A 15,800-nucleotide genomic window follows, 5' to 3' on the forward strand; every position below is an offset into this window, starting at 1 on the left:
TCAGGCTCCTTTAAAAAAACTGTGGGACTGCTGGGAAAGCTGTCTGTGTGCATGTACTGTTTACTAATGGTGATTTATTGACTTGGAAACAGGATGTTTCCATTGCAACTCATTGTAATAGTCCAAATGATGTGCATACAATTATTAAATCTGTGATGATGACACATAAACCCAGCTGGGGGAGATACCCAAGTTTGGTAAGAAATTTGTTTATTTATGAAGAAAATAAGAGTAGTTCTAGAAGAAGCAAAGGAAGGACTGAGTAGGAGAAAAGTTGATCAGAAAACTGGGGGAACAGGAATACCAAATCCTGATGAACTTCTCCCTAAAGATGATCTTAAATGGGATTTGAATGAAGATGTTGGATTAAAAGGAGTGAAAATGTTGATTTTATATGGAATTCATAATGGAGTGGAAAAATCTAGGAGTCTTGTGAAGTTGTATGAGGTAAAGCAGGGAGACAGAGTATCTCCATTAGCTTTTTATGAGTGGTTGTGCTCATAAATGGAAGTGGCTCATAAATGGACAAACTTGGACCTGGAGAGTGAGGGTAATAGGATGTTGCTTAATATTCTCTTAATTGTATAGCTGGCACTGGATATTAGGAACCTGTTTGGCAAAAAAAAAAAAAAAAAAAAAAAAAAAGGGCCATTTGCCATTAGTGGGAGTTATTTCTGTTTTATTCAAATGTGCTTTTGGTCTTGCTCTGACATGCAGAATGTGTTACAGTAAGTCTAACATCTCACATTGCCAGTGCTCATTTTGAACAGAGTCTTGGTCTTGCTTGGTCTTGGTTTTTCTAAACCGATAACTACAAAAACTGAAAAAATTGGACAGTATTCATCAAAATCAAAGTTCTTAGGAAATGCACCACACCACATTGGGATTCATGTGCTGTGGGAGGGCTTGGAAAGAGGTACTGAGCCATGTATTTGACCAGTTGAAGTCACTTTGGAGCCATTCTGTTTTTCTGAATTTTGTGGATTTTGATGACTGTTTCCTATGGAAAATTTATTTTAATAGTTAAAAATTTATTCTACTAGTGAAAATATTACAATTCGTGAAATGAATACTTGCAAGAGGTAGGTTGAATCTATACCTGTATAAACACTGCCCTTGCAGTTGGGAAAGGCAGCAGAAACTCCAAGGGGTGTATGTGGGCAATTTTACTTTGGCTTATTCAAAATAGTTGTTACAATTATCCTGCTGGCAAAGTTACATAAGAAGGCCTCAAGCTGTGTTACAAAAAGCCTTAAAAAATACTAGCCCTGTAAGCATGACTCATTCCTTTCTCCACATGCTTAGGTCCCTCTGTTGCCAAATACATCTGTGTTATTATAAGAGGGAACTCTTAGTCATTAGGGCAAAGAATTTCCACCATGAACCTGACTTCTGGTCAGTGTATTTTTAGGTACTATTCACTATAGTTGTTTAAAATTAATTTTTGAAATAAAATATTTTCTGCTTTCCCCAACATGTTTTTCCTTAGGTCTTATTCTAGCACATCAATAGAAGATGCCATGAAAAAGGGAGAAGAGCCCCCTACTCCACCTCCAAGGCCACAAAAATCACATTCCAGAGCTTCCTCTTTGGATCTGAACAAAATATTTCAGCAAAACACACAAGGTAAAGTTTGCTTTCTTTGCTCCTTCTGAGACCCTTCAGGTTAGCTGCGTGCTTGGCAACTTGATCTGTTTGCAGAAATGCTTGGCAATATGTGCATATGCTGGCCTTTGCTGCAGACATTAATGCACTGCAGAGCAGGAGTTCTGCTTCTTTCTGAGTTCCCCTCTTTCTGAGGGGAAAAATCATTGGTTCTATAATTAAGGTGGTTATAAGGTTTTCTGGCACAGTAATGGGAAGCTTAACATCTGGTAATCTGTCATCACTGACTGTTTATAACTCATCTGGCTTTTTAGACACCTCTCATCAGTAACTACAGTATAATTGATTTTCATTCCTATTTATTTTTTGTAGTTCAGAAGCAGGAAGAAAACCCATAATGTTTAAACTGGGAGAAAGAAAGCAAATATTTTTGATGTTGAGGTCTAACATATGCATGAGAATAATGAGAAGCCACACTTGAGTAAAAAAAAAAAAAAAAAAGGTTATTTCTTTTGACATGGGTGCATGTTAAGAGGAGGGAAAGAAAATGTAGAATAGTAGCTGGGGTGAACTGAAAGAAAATGGCTTTTCAGCATGTTACCCTTTGAGTGTGCCTCTTGCCTTCAAGTAGGAAGAGGAGCTGTTTGTTCAGGGCAGCAGTCACCCAGCGTGGCTGTACCTCAGTAGTGTCCTTGAACCACATCAGACATTTGTGTGCTGCACACCAATCATCTGACTCAAGGACCACCTTAAACACAGTCATGCTTATGCTTCAGAAGAAAGGCAAGGTTTGACTGTGTCACGGAATGTTTAACTGGGCTCTCTAATGTGGTTCTTGGAGTAGAAAGAGTTTTACCTTTTGCTATTTTTGTGACTTTTTTTGTGCAAACACTAGAGAGAATTCAAGAGTCCTGCTATGTGTGCTGATCCCTGAAACTCAGTACGAATGAACTTTTTTTTTTGCCTTACACAGAGGAATAATTCCTTATCTTTGTTCCTGTTGAGGGATCTGGTGCTTCCAATTTTAATTTTGTTACACATCAAAATAAAACCCCAGACAGAGCCAAATGTACATTTTCTACTGCAACAAATCTTGGAATCCAGATAACAAGTATAACTGGAAGGAAACAAACTTGGGTTTAAATTTTGCTTGGAACATAAATGAAAGAAGAATGTAAATTCTGAAAGAAGTCATTCTGTAAATCAAAATTAACATCTTGAATTTGCAATAGTTCATTTTGAAAGTCACAAAGCAGTTTCTTTTGGGGAAGTTAACAAACTGTGTGCAGTTTTGGGTACCATAATATAAAAAAAGACATTAAGCCATTAGAGAGTGTCCAAAAGAGGGCGACGAAGATGATGAAGGGTCTGGAGGTGAAGCCATGAGGAGCAGCTGAGGGCACTTGGACTGTTCAGCCTGGAGCAGACTGAGGGGAGACCTCACTGCAGTGACAACATCCTCTTGAGGGGAAGAGCAGGGGCAGGCACTGATCTCACTGTGGTGACAGTGGCAGGACCCAAGGGAATGGCCTGAAGTTGTGTCAGGAGAGGCTTAGGTTGGATATGAGGAAAATTTTCTTCACTCAGAGGCTGGGTGGGCACTGGACCAGCTCCCCAGGGAAGTGGTTATAGCAGCAGCCCTGAGTTTGAGAAGCATTTGGGACAAGGCCCTCTGCCACATGGTGTGACTGTTGGGGTGTCCTGTGCAGGGCCAGGAGTTGGATTTGATTATCCTGGTGGGTCCTTTCCAACTCAGGATATTCTATGCTTTTGTGTATATCTAGCATGAATAGACTAAACCTATTTTGGTGCATTAGTTTTTATCCTACTAATTGTAGTTCAGAAATAATTTTAGTTTGGGGAGATTGGTGGGTAATCTACTTCCAGATCTACAAAGGAATGTTTAGAAGTATTGAGTTTCGTTTTCAGTTCCACATAGGTCACGTTGATCTGTAGGTATAATTTCTTTAAATGTAAAACCATCTATGCTTTGAAGCATTTGTTTTGTGTATTTCCTTTTTAAAGGGCAGAAAAAGAAAAATAAGTGAATTTTTCTTCAAGTAAATTCAGTTAAAGACTGTAGCAAATCCCTGTTGTGGGTGCAGGGATTTTTTTCTTTTGTTATTCATTTACTGCTACTATATCATGTTTGTCATCCTCTTATGCCTTTCTCCCGGCCTGTATACACACAGAATATTTATCTGTGATGGCTGGGATGTCCAGAAATGCATTAACCATAGAAATGTGGTTTAAAATTGTTGAACTGGGAGGTAACTGGACTTGAAGAAGGCACCTTCATTCATACTTCATAGCTGCACTTCTCTGGGATGCTGCAACAAGTGTTACCCAGAACAGACGTAAAAAAGCATGAGAACTTATAGAAAGGCACTGCTTTCTGAAATATCCAAGTGAATTCCTGTTAAGAGACAGAATCTTTTCTATTTTTTTTTATTTGTGTAGACTTTGTTAGCATCTGAGAAAAATCCTGTGCTGCTACATTCTCAATGTATTTCTTTTTGTTAAATCTGTAATCTCTGGCATTTGGCCTACGTTCATGTTAAGAAAATACTTGGCTAGAATTTATGCATTCCTGGAAGGACAACAGCAGGTTTTAAGCAGAAACAAAAATGTCATTTTAAATGCATATATGACCTAGTTTACTACTTCATTTCTCCCCTAGCCTAGTCTATAGTCAGACACAAGCCAAGAGCTCCCAGACTAAGGCCTGGGTATTGAGGGGGCCAAAATTGGGGCAGCTCAGAGCCCCAGCCACCTTCTAGCCTCAACAGCAGCAGTAAGCCAGAGTCTGCCCTGCAGTGACTCTGGGGCTGGGGCAAGTCTCACTTTAAGTATTAAGACCTGAAAATGCACCCATTGTCATCTGGTGTTTTGTTCAGTTCTGTTTGCTGCCCATGACAGCTGACAGAGAATTTACTTCTGGGCAGTGACGGCAGTGTGGGTCTTGTTAGATTCATACAGTTCCCTCTGAAACACATTTTATTTCCCATTTAGTTTCATTTTGGGGGCGTGTATCTACTTTTAATTAACAGTTCTGTTGAACAAAGGATACTTGTTGGGAAAAGAGAATTTGCTTTGATGAAATGACAAGATTGTCATAATCAGTGTAGTTTTGTGTTATCTGGAAGCAGATTGAACAAAACAGCCATACAACTATTTACAAATGAATTTCTGACTGGAGGTTTTCATTTTCACTCATTTGCTTTTGGAGCTCTCCTCCTGCTGTGGCTGTCCCTGCAGTAAGAACACGTGGAATGCAGGCACCATTTTTTATGTGGGCTTCTAAGGAAGCACTCACTGCAACCTGGTTTCAGCCAGCAACAAGAGGCTATTATTTTGGGGGTTTTCTCTCTCTAAAAATGTGAGGTATTAAGTTCCACACTTGGTCAGGTGAAAACACAACAAGCATTTCCTTGCAAGTGAAGTATTTTCTGTCACAGATAATGTTTTCATGACTACAGTCAGATCTGTAAACTGTACTCAGTATTGCTGGGCTAGTGATTGCTGCCAGACAAGAAAACGTCCTGTTTGTTCTAATTTGGTGTTCACAGGAAAGGAACAAGGGAATAGAATTTATTGATGTGCATCCACATCAGTCCTGTATTCCTTCATGCACATGCTTCCCAAGCAGTTTGAAGTGGTACTTGTATCATTAAGACTCAATCAGTACAATTGTCTTTCTGCACCCTCTCATTTTCATTAGTGCTAAAGAAAGAGTGTTCAGCATCACATTTTACCCTCTTTTTCATACCTTTGAAGAAGACTTTCTTTACTTCATCAGACTTCCATTACTTCATTCAATTAAGCACATAATTTCCTTGAACTTATAGGCTTGGTGGGTTTTGTTTGCCAAGTGTGGAGATGTTTGACTAGCTAAATATATGCTGAGATATGCTAGTTTTTTATATTTGCCTAAGTCAAATTCTTTGTATTTCTCAATGGTTGTAAGTCTGCATGTAAAAATGAAGCAGTTCCTAACGGTGTAGGAAAGAGGATTTTGAGAATTAAAATGATCGTTGCTCTGAGGTCATAGGTTTTTTGATACAAACAGGCCCAAACAGCAGCCATAATACTGTTGTTTCAGGAATATATTTTCAGCTAGATTGTCTTTTCACCTTAGTGAGCCAAATGCCAGAGACTTTCCCTTTCATGTACATGAAAACTTAACCTAGATAAGCATGATTACTGTATTATTTTCTGTGTTCTTTGATGTTTAATTGTATTTGCTAGGAAATGTCTGTGTCAATTGAGGTTAGCTGTCTGAAAGATGTAGTTGCTAAATACAAGCTTTTAATGGGTGGTGCAGTTATGTTTTTTTATTACCCTAAGTACAGATTTCTTAACTAAGATTTTATTTGAAAGCCAAAGTGACAAGGGGGAACTTAGAATAGTAATGTTCTTTTTTTTAAGGCTGAATTTAATTAAGTAAATTATTTTCAGGACTCCTTCTTCTCATTGCTCCTACATTAGTGTTGATTTAGTAAAATCCAGCTACTTTCTTGGGATTTTGTTCGTGTTTTAATACTGTACTGCCTTACGTGTTACTGTGTTGTGTTTATTAATCAGACCATTAAACATTAAATTAGGAAGATGAGAATTCTGAAGGACCTTTATTTTAGAGAAGAGATAATAGCAAATACCTTCACCAAATATGCCATTTCAAAAATTACTGTTTGCATAGTGTACAAGATCTCTAATATTACAAGCTTCATCAAGTGAGGAGTGTAGAGTCAAGTGAGTGACTGGTTGTAACGGTTGTGACAAATTTAAATTAAAAATGTCTTATACGTAGAGCACAGAAAACACAAAATTTGGCTGCTATATATATTTTTCTCTGACTATGAAATAAATTTTAAAATAATTGCTGCAAAAATACTTCTTTGAGTCAGAAAATATTTTTTTTTGGACTCAGCTGTTGATCTGGTACTGGAGCTGTTGGATTTTCCTAGCCCTGTTCCCTTTCAGAATATATTTGATGACTGAACTGAGCTTACTCTGAATAAAATAATTCATTTCTTCCTTCTGATTTGAATGGAAGAGTTCTGTTCCTATCAGCCTTTTAGAATTTTTAATGAAGGATTTATGTGTTTACAGTTGTGTAACTTAGTTCTTTGCCCAACTGGACAAAAACATAATTAAGGTTTAAATAAGATGGAGAAAATAGTGAGGATATAAATGGATGAATAGTTATTACATATATATTATTATAGGAATCTGATGGGGTCACTTAATTTTGCATTTTTAGATTTTTAGATTTTTATGTGTATCTCTAAAGACTGAGTCTGGATAGTAATTGACTGAGGTAAATCTTACCAGCCTCTCAAGTGTAGCTGTTTTTTTTTTTTACAATTTGTGTCAATAAATGGAACTTTAAAAAATTGTGTTTTCCCATTTATCTGATCTTAGCTCTTTCAAGGATTGAGGAATGATTTGCAGTCTATTTTCATCCTGCTGCAGGTTGTTAAAAATTAAATTTTAATCCAAAAACTCTACATAAAATTGCGAAGGTTGAAATGTTCTTGACTAGCCCTACCAGTCCCACTGACCCTTTTCATGATCCCATGGGGGTTACTCTGTTCTGTGAAAAAATGTTCATCCATCATGGAACAGCTTTATAGGTTGAACAAGATAGGATCTGCTGTCTCATGTGGAACGGGGGTCAAGCTGCCTCCCTTTGGGGGGAGACCCTGGGGATGCAGATGTCCCCAAGAAGTGTGTGAGCTGCAGGAGGGACCAGAGGGGTGGTGCTGGTAGCCCCCTGCTCTTCCTGGCTCCCATGTGCCTGCTCTGAGTGTGTCCATGTTGGAATTGGTCAGGGATGGCCAGTGCTGGAAGCTCCAGCACTCCTCCCCAGCTCTCCAGAGGGGAGAAGCCCTGGGAACATGGATCTGTGGGAGGTAGTGGAGGGACTGTGCCTCCCTCTGGGTGGAGAATGAAGCTGAAGTGAGACAGAACAAAATCTTGGATACTTTTGTTTAAGGGCAAAGGGAGGAGGGAGAAACAGTCCCCAAATAGAGACACACAGAAAAGGAAAGGGTAGAGAAAACAAAAAAAAAAAAGAAAATGAAATGGTTTAAGGAAAATGAGGGACAGGGAGGTAAAAATACAGATGTTGCAGATATATGATGTAAACCAGAAAATAGATGTTAAAAAAAATCTGTTGTACAGAATTTCTTAACACATACTGAAATTCATGGATAGAACATTACAAATAGACATAATTAAAAAACCCAAAACCTTTAATGATATTTTGCTTGTTTGATTTGGAAGTGACCCATTAGATATGTTAGTACACGGTGTTCTAAATGGTCACACCTGTGAGTTTGTAGTGCAAAACCATTAATTACTTAAGGCCTGGCTATATCTCTTCCTAATTACTTGGTAAGTACATGGATAATTTTCCACTCACTTAAGGTACAAATAAGGTTCTGTATGGTTGGCACATGAAACAGACCTGTTACAAGAGTGTGTGTCAAGTGTAACATCAGGTGTGTGCATCATTTGCTGTGACACAAGAAACTGCCTGCTGAACAGGTTCTCAAAACTAACTGTGAGAAGAGAGATCATTCTGCCACTGGCAATGCTTTCTACAGTATTTCTACAAACCTGGTAACAAAGTTAATGTCAGGAATCTAAAGAAGGATTTTTTTTACAATGCCTTCCAAAGAGACATTAGCAAGAATTATTGAAACAGATCCCTGGATCAGTGGTATTTCACAACTACCTTACTAGAATCCTGTATTAAGTTTATATTCCTGGCTACAGCTTTACAGGTTTTTTTTTTTTAATTTTTTTTAGTACTGAGAATTAATAAATCAGATCTCTTGAGAAATGGTTATTTCACGATCACTTACTAATACTTCTGTTGGGAAGTTAAATAAATGAAGTTGTGCAAAGAATGGTATCAATGTTAGGGGATAACCAAGTACTAATTTCACTGAACAAGAATAGAAGTTTAGTAAGAAGGAGGTAAACAGAAACCAGCTTAGACACAGAATTTTTCTGTGCTCTGCCTTTGGCAACAGAAGCAGGAAAAGTATCTCAAAAACCTCTCCAGAATAGTGGCAGAGTGGGAGGGTGAAAATGCTGGCTTCCCTGAGGAGGCAAACCCTTAGGTAGTTGGGGAAACTGAAGAATAATTCATTCTGTTAGCTTATCTTTTTTGAGCTGATTGCAGTATTTTACTCCCTTTTCTTCCTGATAAAATTAATTGGTTGGTGTTTTGTTAAACCTGATCTGGGAGCTCAGGACTCTGAAACAGCATAAGCTGATGGAAATCTACCATGCAACCAGCCTCTCCCTTGATCCAACAGTACTGTAGCATCCACCTGAAAAATTCCAAATACATCAGCCAGACTCTCGCTTTTGGCTTGAGATCAGGTCAGTCTCCTTGGATAGGCAGGATCTAGTTTCAGTTTGGCCTGCAAGGTACAAAATGGCCATTGACCCAGGAAAAGAACCCTTCCCTTCTTTCAGGAGACTGCTTACATATGTATTTGATTCAGATGGCAACAAGGGTGGACATTTTTTCCACCCAAAATTTAACTTGTCTGAGGTGATGTTCAAGATAAGGTAATAGACATCTAAAACCAAGATGTCATCCACATGTAAGGAATTAATATTAAATATCTGACATGGAAATATTTCAGGAAATGTAATTTTATATGCTTCTGTTCCAGTATTAATTTTCAAAAATAGCAGGCATCCAAAAACTCAGTGTATTATGGCAGTTTTTTCTTCAATACTGAAAACTAAGACCATAAGTCACTGTCATCAGGTAAGAGAAGTACAGCACCTTGCTCTTATTGCTCTAAAAAGATCCCATGGGCACAGACTTGTTCACCCTAGTTTTGGGGTTCTCCACTGCATCTGTGTCTGTTGACTTAAAAACCTACTTCCACAGATTTGTGGGGGCTGTTACAACTTCTGTTTTTCCTTCATCTTCTCTTCCTGCCTCAAATAAATAAAGGAGCTATATGAGTAGTTCCTAGGATTGTTATTTTTCACTGCCACAAATAATGATTAAGTGCTGGGTGTTGTTGTCTGCTAGGGCGGCTGGAGGCAGAGTGGTCAGATAAGATGGCATGAGCAGCTCTCAGAGTATACAGTTGCAGCCTGCTGTTTGTTTTAAAATACTAATCTACCTTCAGATTGGAAAACCTGTTTTTTAATCTGGTGTGGTGTCATGTTAGTATTATCAGACCCTTGTCGCTGCCAAAATGGGGCAGAAGAATGGTCTTGGAAGGTTTCCATGCAGATAATCTATCCTAAAGTGTAAACATGCTAGGTAAAGAGCCATGAGTTTTGAACTGAAAACACCATCTTTGTAGGTGCATGAAAATGCTGTCATTTACAGGAATACATGTTATATGGATACTTAAATTTATTTTTACTGGTACCTGTATGGGCTTTCCACAGTGCTCTCTGTGGGATTCGCCTTACATAATGGGGCTTTGAGCAGTCTGGTCTAGGGGAAAATGTCCCTGCTCCTGACAGGGGGGTTGGATTGAGCTCATCTTTAAGGTCCCTTCCAGCCCAGACTGTTCCATGATTCTGTGGTTCAGCTTGGTTTGAATGCCAGCAAAAGTGGCCCAATAGGAGGAGGACCTGTGCAAGGACCATCCAGCTCCCTGGGTTTCTGCACAGGGTCAAGACTTGTTTTCAAAGATCAGGGACATCAGCTTCTCCAAGCTCTGAGGCATGCCCCTGGAAGCACATCATTTGTCTCTTTGTCTGTTTGCTGCTCAACCCCAGAGTACTTGCTTTTATTTTGGGAACAGACCTTCCCCTGTATTTGTGTTTGCTCCGAGGTAAGTGGTGCTGCCATCTCTGACAGCAGGATCTGAGCTGTGCAGGGCACTGTCCCAGGAAAGAGAGTATTCTGGAATAGCTGGATAGCACAAGTCACCTGCCAAAGCACAGGAAAACCTAGAGTGTCTGTTCATACTGTCTTCTTTTGGGGTAGTGACACCAGTGAAGGCTGAAACCTGTTTTTTGGTTTTTTTTAAGTTGTTAGGAGTCTTCCAAAGTCAGCTAACTTTTGCTAGTAATTGTGCTCACATAAGCATGATTTCCTTCTAACAACAGGCCAAAGATCTTCTGCAGCAGCAGGAATTCTATGAATATTTCATGAGTAGCTTAAGTTAGAATTTTTAGGATTAAAAAGAGGAAACTGGGTCAAATGCACATGTTGTAAGCATCTGACTTCTTTAATGCTAGATTCATATATGTTGCATTTAGAAAGCTGAAGAAGGATGTTTCTTGTGGTAGCTTTTTTTGTGTGTGGTGATGTTGGTTTTGTTTTCATTGGACTATTTTGTGGAACAATTGCTTTTCCCTTTGCAGTTTTGTGGACCAAATCCCAAGAGACTCATGGAGTTTCACAGTGTGTCCAATGACTTCAGGAGATGCTTTCCCACCATGTGGTGTCTGAGCTAGGTGCTGTTTTCAAATATTGTAACAAGCTGTAAATGCCAAATCCACTGCCAGTGCCCAGATAAATTAAGTAATAACCTCAAGGTCAGATTAAAGGAAAGGGAAGGTTTCTTCCTTTCTAAAGATCACTTGAATTGGAGAGATGGAGAATGTAGTTACCACATCATGTTGTTATTACAATGATCTTATGAAGAGAACTAATTAAATACAGGAGAAAGGATCCTGATGACGGTTTTTTCAAATCTCTCTTACACCTGTAGGTGTGTTAGTGGCTCCCTGGCAAACCTTCAGCTCTGTTTTAGTTGTTTTAACTCTCTCTTTGGTGTTGTGTGCCATATTAGGTTTCATTTTATAAGATACAAGAGATAAAACAGAAAATGGAAAAAACCCACCTGTGTATTATAAGTCTCTTTGGAGCTGTAAATAGTCAATATGGGTGTTCTCAATGTTTTCACACACAGTTTTACTCGTGTCACAATTATCTGAAATGGTTAGTATCTTTTTTCTTCTTATTTTCAGCCATGTAGACATTTTTAGATTTGGTGTATAAAATATATAAATGGCTAAGATACATCTTTTAATGGTCTTTGTGGTCTTTTTAAAATATGCATGGAAATAGAAAGTATATAAATGTAATTAATTGCTTAGCATTATTGTGGTAAAGAGCATTTCTAAGTTTATTACTGTTGGGGGTTTTTTGTTACACAAAAATACAGCAGTGCAGGATGGACTGTCTGGTGTCTTTGCCAGAGCAAGTGCTGAGCATTCAGTACAATAGGAGCTTGGGGAAGGTAACCCAGTAAGTCCTGGTTGATGTCTCTGTGCCAGCCTAGTCCTCCTCTCTGCCTCCTCACAGTTGCCTGTGGAATCTGTCATCTGTCCTGTAGTTTTGTCCCAAACGGGTTTTAGGTATTTTAAGAAAACTGAAAATTACAGCGTTGCACCTACATGATTATTACCCTCCCTTTTGCTGGCTCAAACTCAAAGCTGACATGTTGTCTTATAAGGGCTTGAACTAACTGGTAGGATTTGTCTTCCTTCTCCTTCTGAAATACCTCCACTGCGTAATAGCATGCAAATACAAAATGTAAAACCAAAGAAATGGATTTCTTTTTGGTTCATTTAGGCTTTTGTGCTATTAATTCCATGGCAGAAGTTTTCTGTTTAAGGCTGTACTCTGTCACAGAATGTTTTATCCAGAGTGAATGCTAGTGTCTACACTGGGTGCTAAAGTGTCACTTTTAAGTAAGGCAATATTTTTAATGACGAAGAACAAAGTCCGAAGAACAAGTGCACCCTGTTTCTTTAACTGGAATTGGGTTGCTTTACCTACAGGTTTTGTGGCTGACTGGCTTCTTTCTCTACTTTTTTTTCATAACATTTGGGGGTTTACAGCAATTAAATCACTACTCATTCACTATTCATGAAGTTATTTTGAACAAGCTTTTGCTCAATAAAGATCAAGTTTGGTTTTTGTTGTTGAAACTTGAATACTGCCTCTTCACTTGGAGGAATTTCCACTTATCCTGGGAATTAATTCTGGGTTTATTTGGAATTAAATTACAGTGGTTTTGTTTGTTTGGGATTTTTTTATCATCATCATCTTCTTTTCCCACTGTTCAGCTGTGAGGTCTGGATGGCTGCCCCCACCACCACCTGCACTGCCCCCTCGACCTTCTGTATCTCAGGTATGGACAAAGCTTTAGTTCTTTGCTCTGTGTTATTTGTTCATTTATGTTACTGCCACAGTGGTTAGCACAAGTTGGCTTGGACATAGCAATTGTTCTTGCTTCCAAGTTAATGAATATCTGCAGTTTGCAGTTCCATGTCCTCCTTCCTGTGTCTGTCTGGCCGGTGTGTTGCAGTGTCAAATTACAGACTAATTAAACCTCTTTGCAGTGGAGCTGACATGCACCCATTAGACCCAACTGTAAATACAAGGCTAGCAAAGTTAGTCTACTAAAATGAGGTTCATGCCTGAAGGCATGGGCTTGATACCTGCTGTTGCTATTTTTTTCTTGAGCTTCAAAAACACTGAGGGCATCTGCTAAGGGAACCGTGGCATAAAGGTGTCTGTTGCACCCATGGGCTTAAAAAAAAAATGCTGAAGGAAGTGAATGCCACATCAGTTATGTTGTTAAATTTCGAAGTTTCAGACCATTAGTGCTGTGCTTTATTTTTGCATTTTGGGTGAGTTTTTTGGGTTTGTTTTTTAAAGCATGGCACAACTACATCACAACACAAAGTGACAAAATCATGCATTTCTGCATCAAGATAATTCTTCACCTTTCAGGAAATGATGGAGGATCATGATCTGTTTTTATGTTGTTGGCTGTGTTAAGTCTTAGGCAGCAATATGCTTCATATATTACTCCTTTAGAAGTATATAATATATATATTTCTATGAAGTGTATATGCACTTCATATAAAGTGTATGATAGAAAACAAATCCACAGCCCTTACATACAAAAAGCTGGTGAGATACTTTCCTCAGGCTGGAATGGTCATCACTCGAGCTTTGGATCTACCCTTAAGAGTGTGCTCTTATTGCACAGTACTTATGATAGAAATGATTAGAGGCTTGTTGCTACACAGCTCCATCAGCAGCTTGTTGTGCTTTCCTTCTCCCCATCCCTTACTAGCACTGAGTGCAGTTTCTGCCTTGAGGACTGTAGAACACCGTGGTTTGAGCTTGCATGTTTCCCCAGTCAGGATGGCATTAGCCATGCTGCTAGCAGCACACACCCCGAGTGCCCCCATCACATTCCTGCTTTGTCTGACACTACCCAGAGAGCAGCATTTCCCTCTGGCTTCCCCAGATCCCACAGCACAGCTCCCTACCTCCCCATCCCACATCCCACAGCACAGCTCCCTACCTCCCCATCCCACATCCCACAGCACAGCTCCCTACCTCCCCATCCCACATCCCACAGCACAGCTCCCTACCTCCCCATCCATATCCCACAGCACAGCTCCCTACCTCCCCATCCCACATCCCACAGCACAGCTCCCTACCTCTCAGTCATGTGCCTGCAGCAGTTGCTCCTGCTGCTGCTGCAGCTTCCCACAGTGCTGGCTTTGTGCAATGCAAGCTCTCTTCCTGCCGTTGGGAAAGCTCTAACTACAACAAATCCTGCTGCTCTCAGAGTGCAAAACAGTTGGTTTTAAGCAAGGTTCTATTAATTGTCCATTCTCTTGTCTTGTGATCACATTGTGTTTCTTTGGCAGGGGAGTGACAACTTAATTTGTTTATGCATGTCCAGCAGCTTCCTTACCAAATGCTGAGCCAAGTGCTTGTCCTACACTGGGACATGCAAAATGGACCTTTTTAAAATTATTAACGCAAGATTCTCATGTGAGGTTTTTGGCCCAGTCCTCTCCATTACAAAGGTCTGGTTTCTAAAAAGAAAAAGAGTGGTTTCTCTGTCTGCTCAGTAATGAATATGCAGCTGATGCTTTGCTAATGTGCATCACTTACATTTACTTAATTTATTTCTGATAATATTTGAAGATGTTGAATCAAATATCAAAATACTATTGTACTCATGACTTCCAAAACTGTATGTAGAACCAGTTCTTGAAAACATAATAACTTTGTTTATTTTTTCTCCAAGCATGGCTCTCTGTGATGAACGTAACAGACAGTAGGGAAGTATATATGATGGGGCCATAATTCAGCTGAGCTGACCTTTGCAAATAGCATGTAAGCAATAGTGAACATATGGATTGCCATAGTCCAGTGGGGCCCTTGATTCAAGGAGCACAGAGAAGTTGGAGGAAGGCATCTGCTTTCAAAGCTGAGACAGGATCAAGACCTGCAGAAAAGCCATGAGGCTGAAATTGCACATTCAGCTTTTTCTTGTTTCAAGATTTACCAAACTCTGCTTAAATTTCTCTTCTAACTTATTTTTCAACAATGTTATTGAAAATCATTCTTTAGTGTCATTTTGCTGTACGCCTGCAGTTAAACACTGTTAATGATAAATGTAGCTTGGATGTGAAGCAAACCCTGCATATTTCAGGTGGCTGTGCACCTTAAAAGTATGGTCATGATATGATTATTTTGGCTCAACTTTGGAAGTCAGTTGATGGAAGAGGAAAGGGAAGTAATTTCTTTCTGAGGACTATGGTTTCCTATGGATGACTGAGAAGCAGCTTGAACCAGTTGGGTCCTTAGATTGAGATTAAAGGGCTCATGGGATGTAAAGACCTAAGTGCATAAAACAGAGGTACCCAGGGGTAGGTGTTACATTTCAGTGGATCAGAAGTCCAGAATATAGAAAGCAGAATATAGAAATGGCACCTTGACTTTGGTCCTGTGTTGCAGTGCTTTTTAGTAGAATTCATTTCAGCCTTTAGGAAAACATTATTTTTCCTGTCAGAACCTCCAAGGTAAATCAGCCTTGGTGGTTGACTGAATATGGTTATTCAGAGTGTGCCAAATATGTCTACTCATATCACGAACTTCCTAAATTATGTTCACATCCAGCTGTGCTTCCATAGTCCAGGCAGCTGAATTACAAGGGACAAGGACTGTATTACTGGGTGAGCCGAGCACAAGGTGATACAGCTGATGCTGTTGTGGCCTTGACCTCACAGCTCAGGGGATGCAGAGGCTTACTGTGGAAGGGTCGAGTCTTGGGATGCTCCCAAGATGCTTGGGATGCTGTGAGGACCTCTTTATGGCAAATAGTCACAGGGCTGGCTTCTCTGCTCAGCTTGCTGCTGCCAGCCCCTGGTGT

At 39.5% G+C, this 15,800-nt stretch overlaps 1 protein-coding gene across 1 annotated transcript in view; it reads left to right on the top strand.

The window, feature by feature from the left end:
- REPS2 (RALBP1 associated Eps domain containing 2) overlaps positions 1–15,800 on the top strand; it is a 90,751-nt gene that overhangs the window by 61,044 nt on the left and 13,907 nt on the right. Inside the window, exons 13-14 of the mRNA XM_062515134.1 lie at positions 1,490–1,626; positions 12,682–12,746. Of these exons, the coding sequence (XP_062371118.1) occupies positions 1,490–1,626; positions 12,682–12,746 (202 nt within the window). The remainder of the gene's footprint in view (positions 1–1,489; positions 1,627–12,681; positions 12,747–15,800) is intronic.

This window comes from Cinclus cinclus, chromosome 2, assembly GCF_963662255.1.
Source record: "Cinclus cinclus chromosome 2, bCinCin1.1, whole genome shotgun sequence".
NCBI classification, from domain to species: domain Eukaryota; kingdom Metazoa; phylum Chordata; class Aves; order Passeriformes; family Cinclidae; genus Cinclus; species Cinclus cinclus.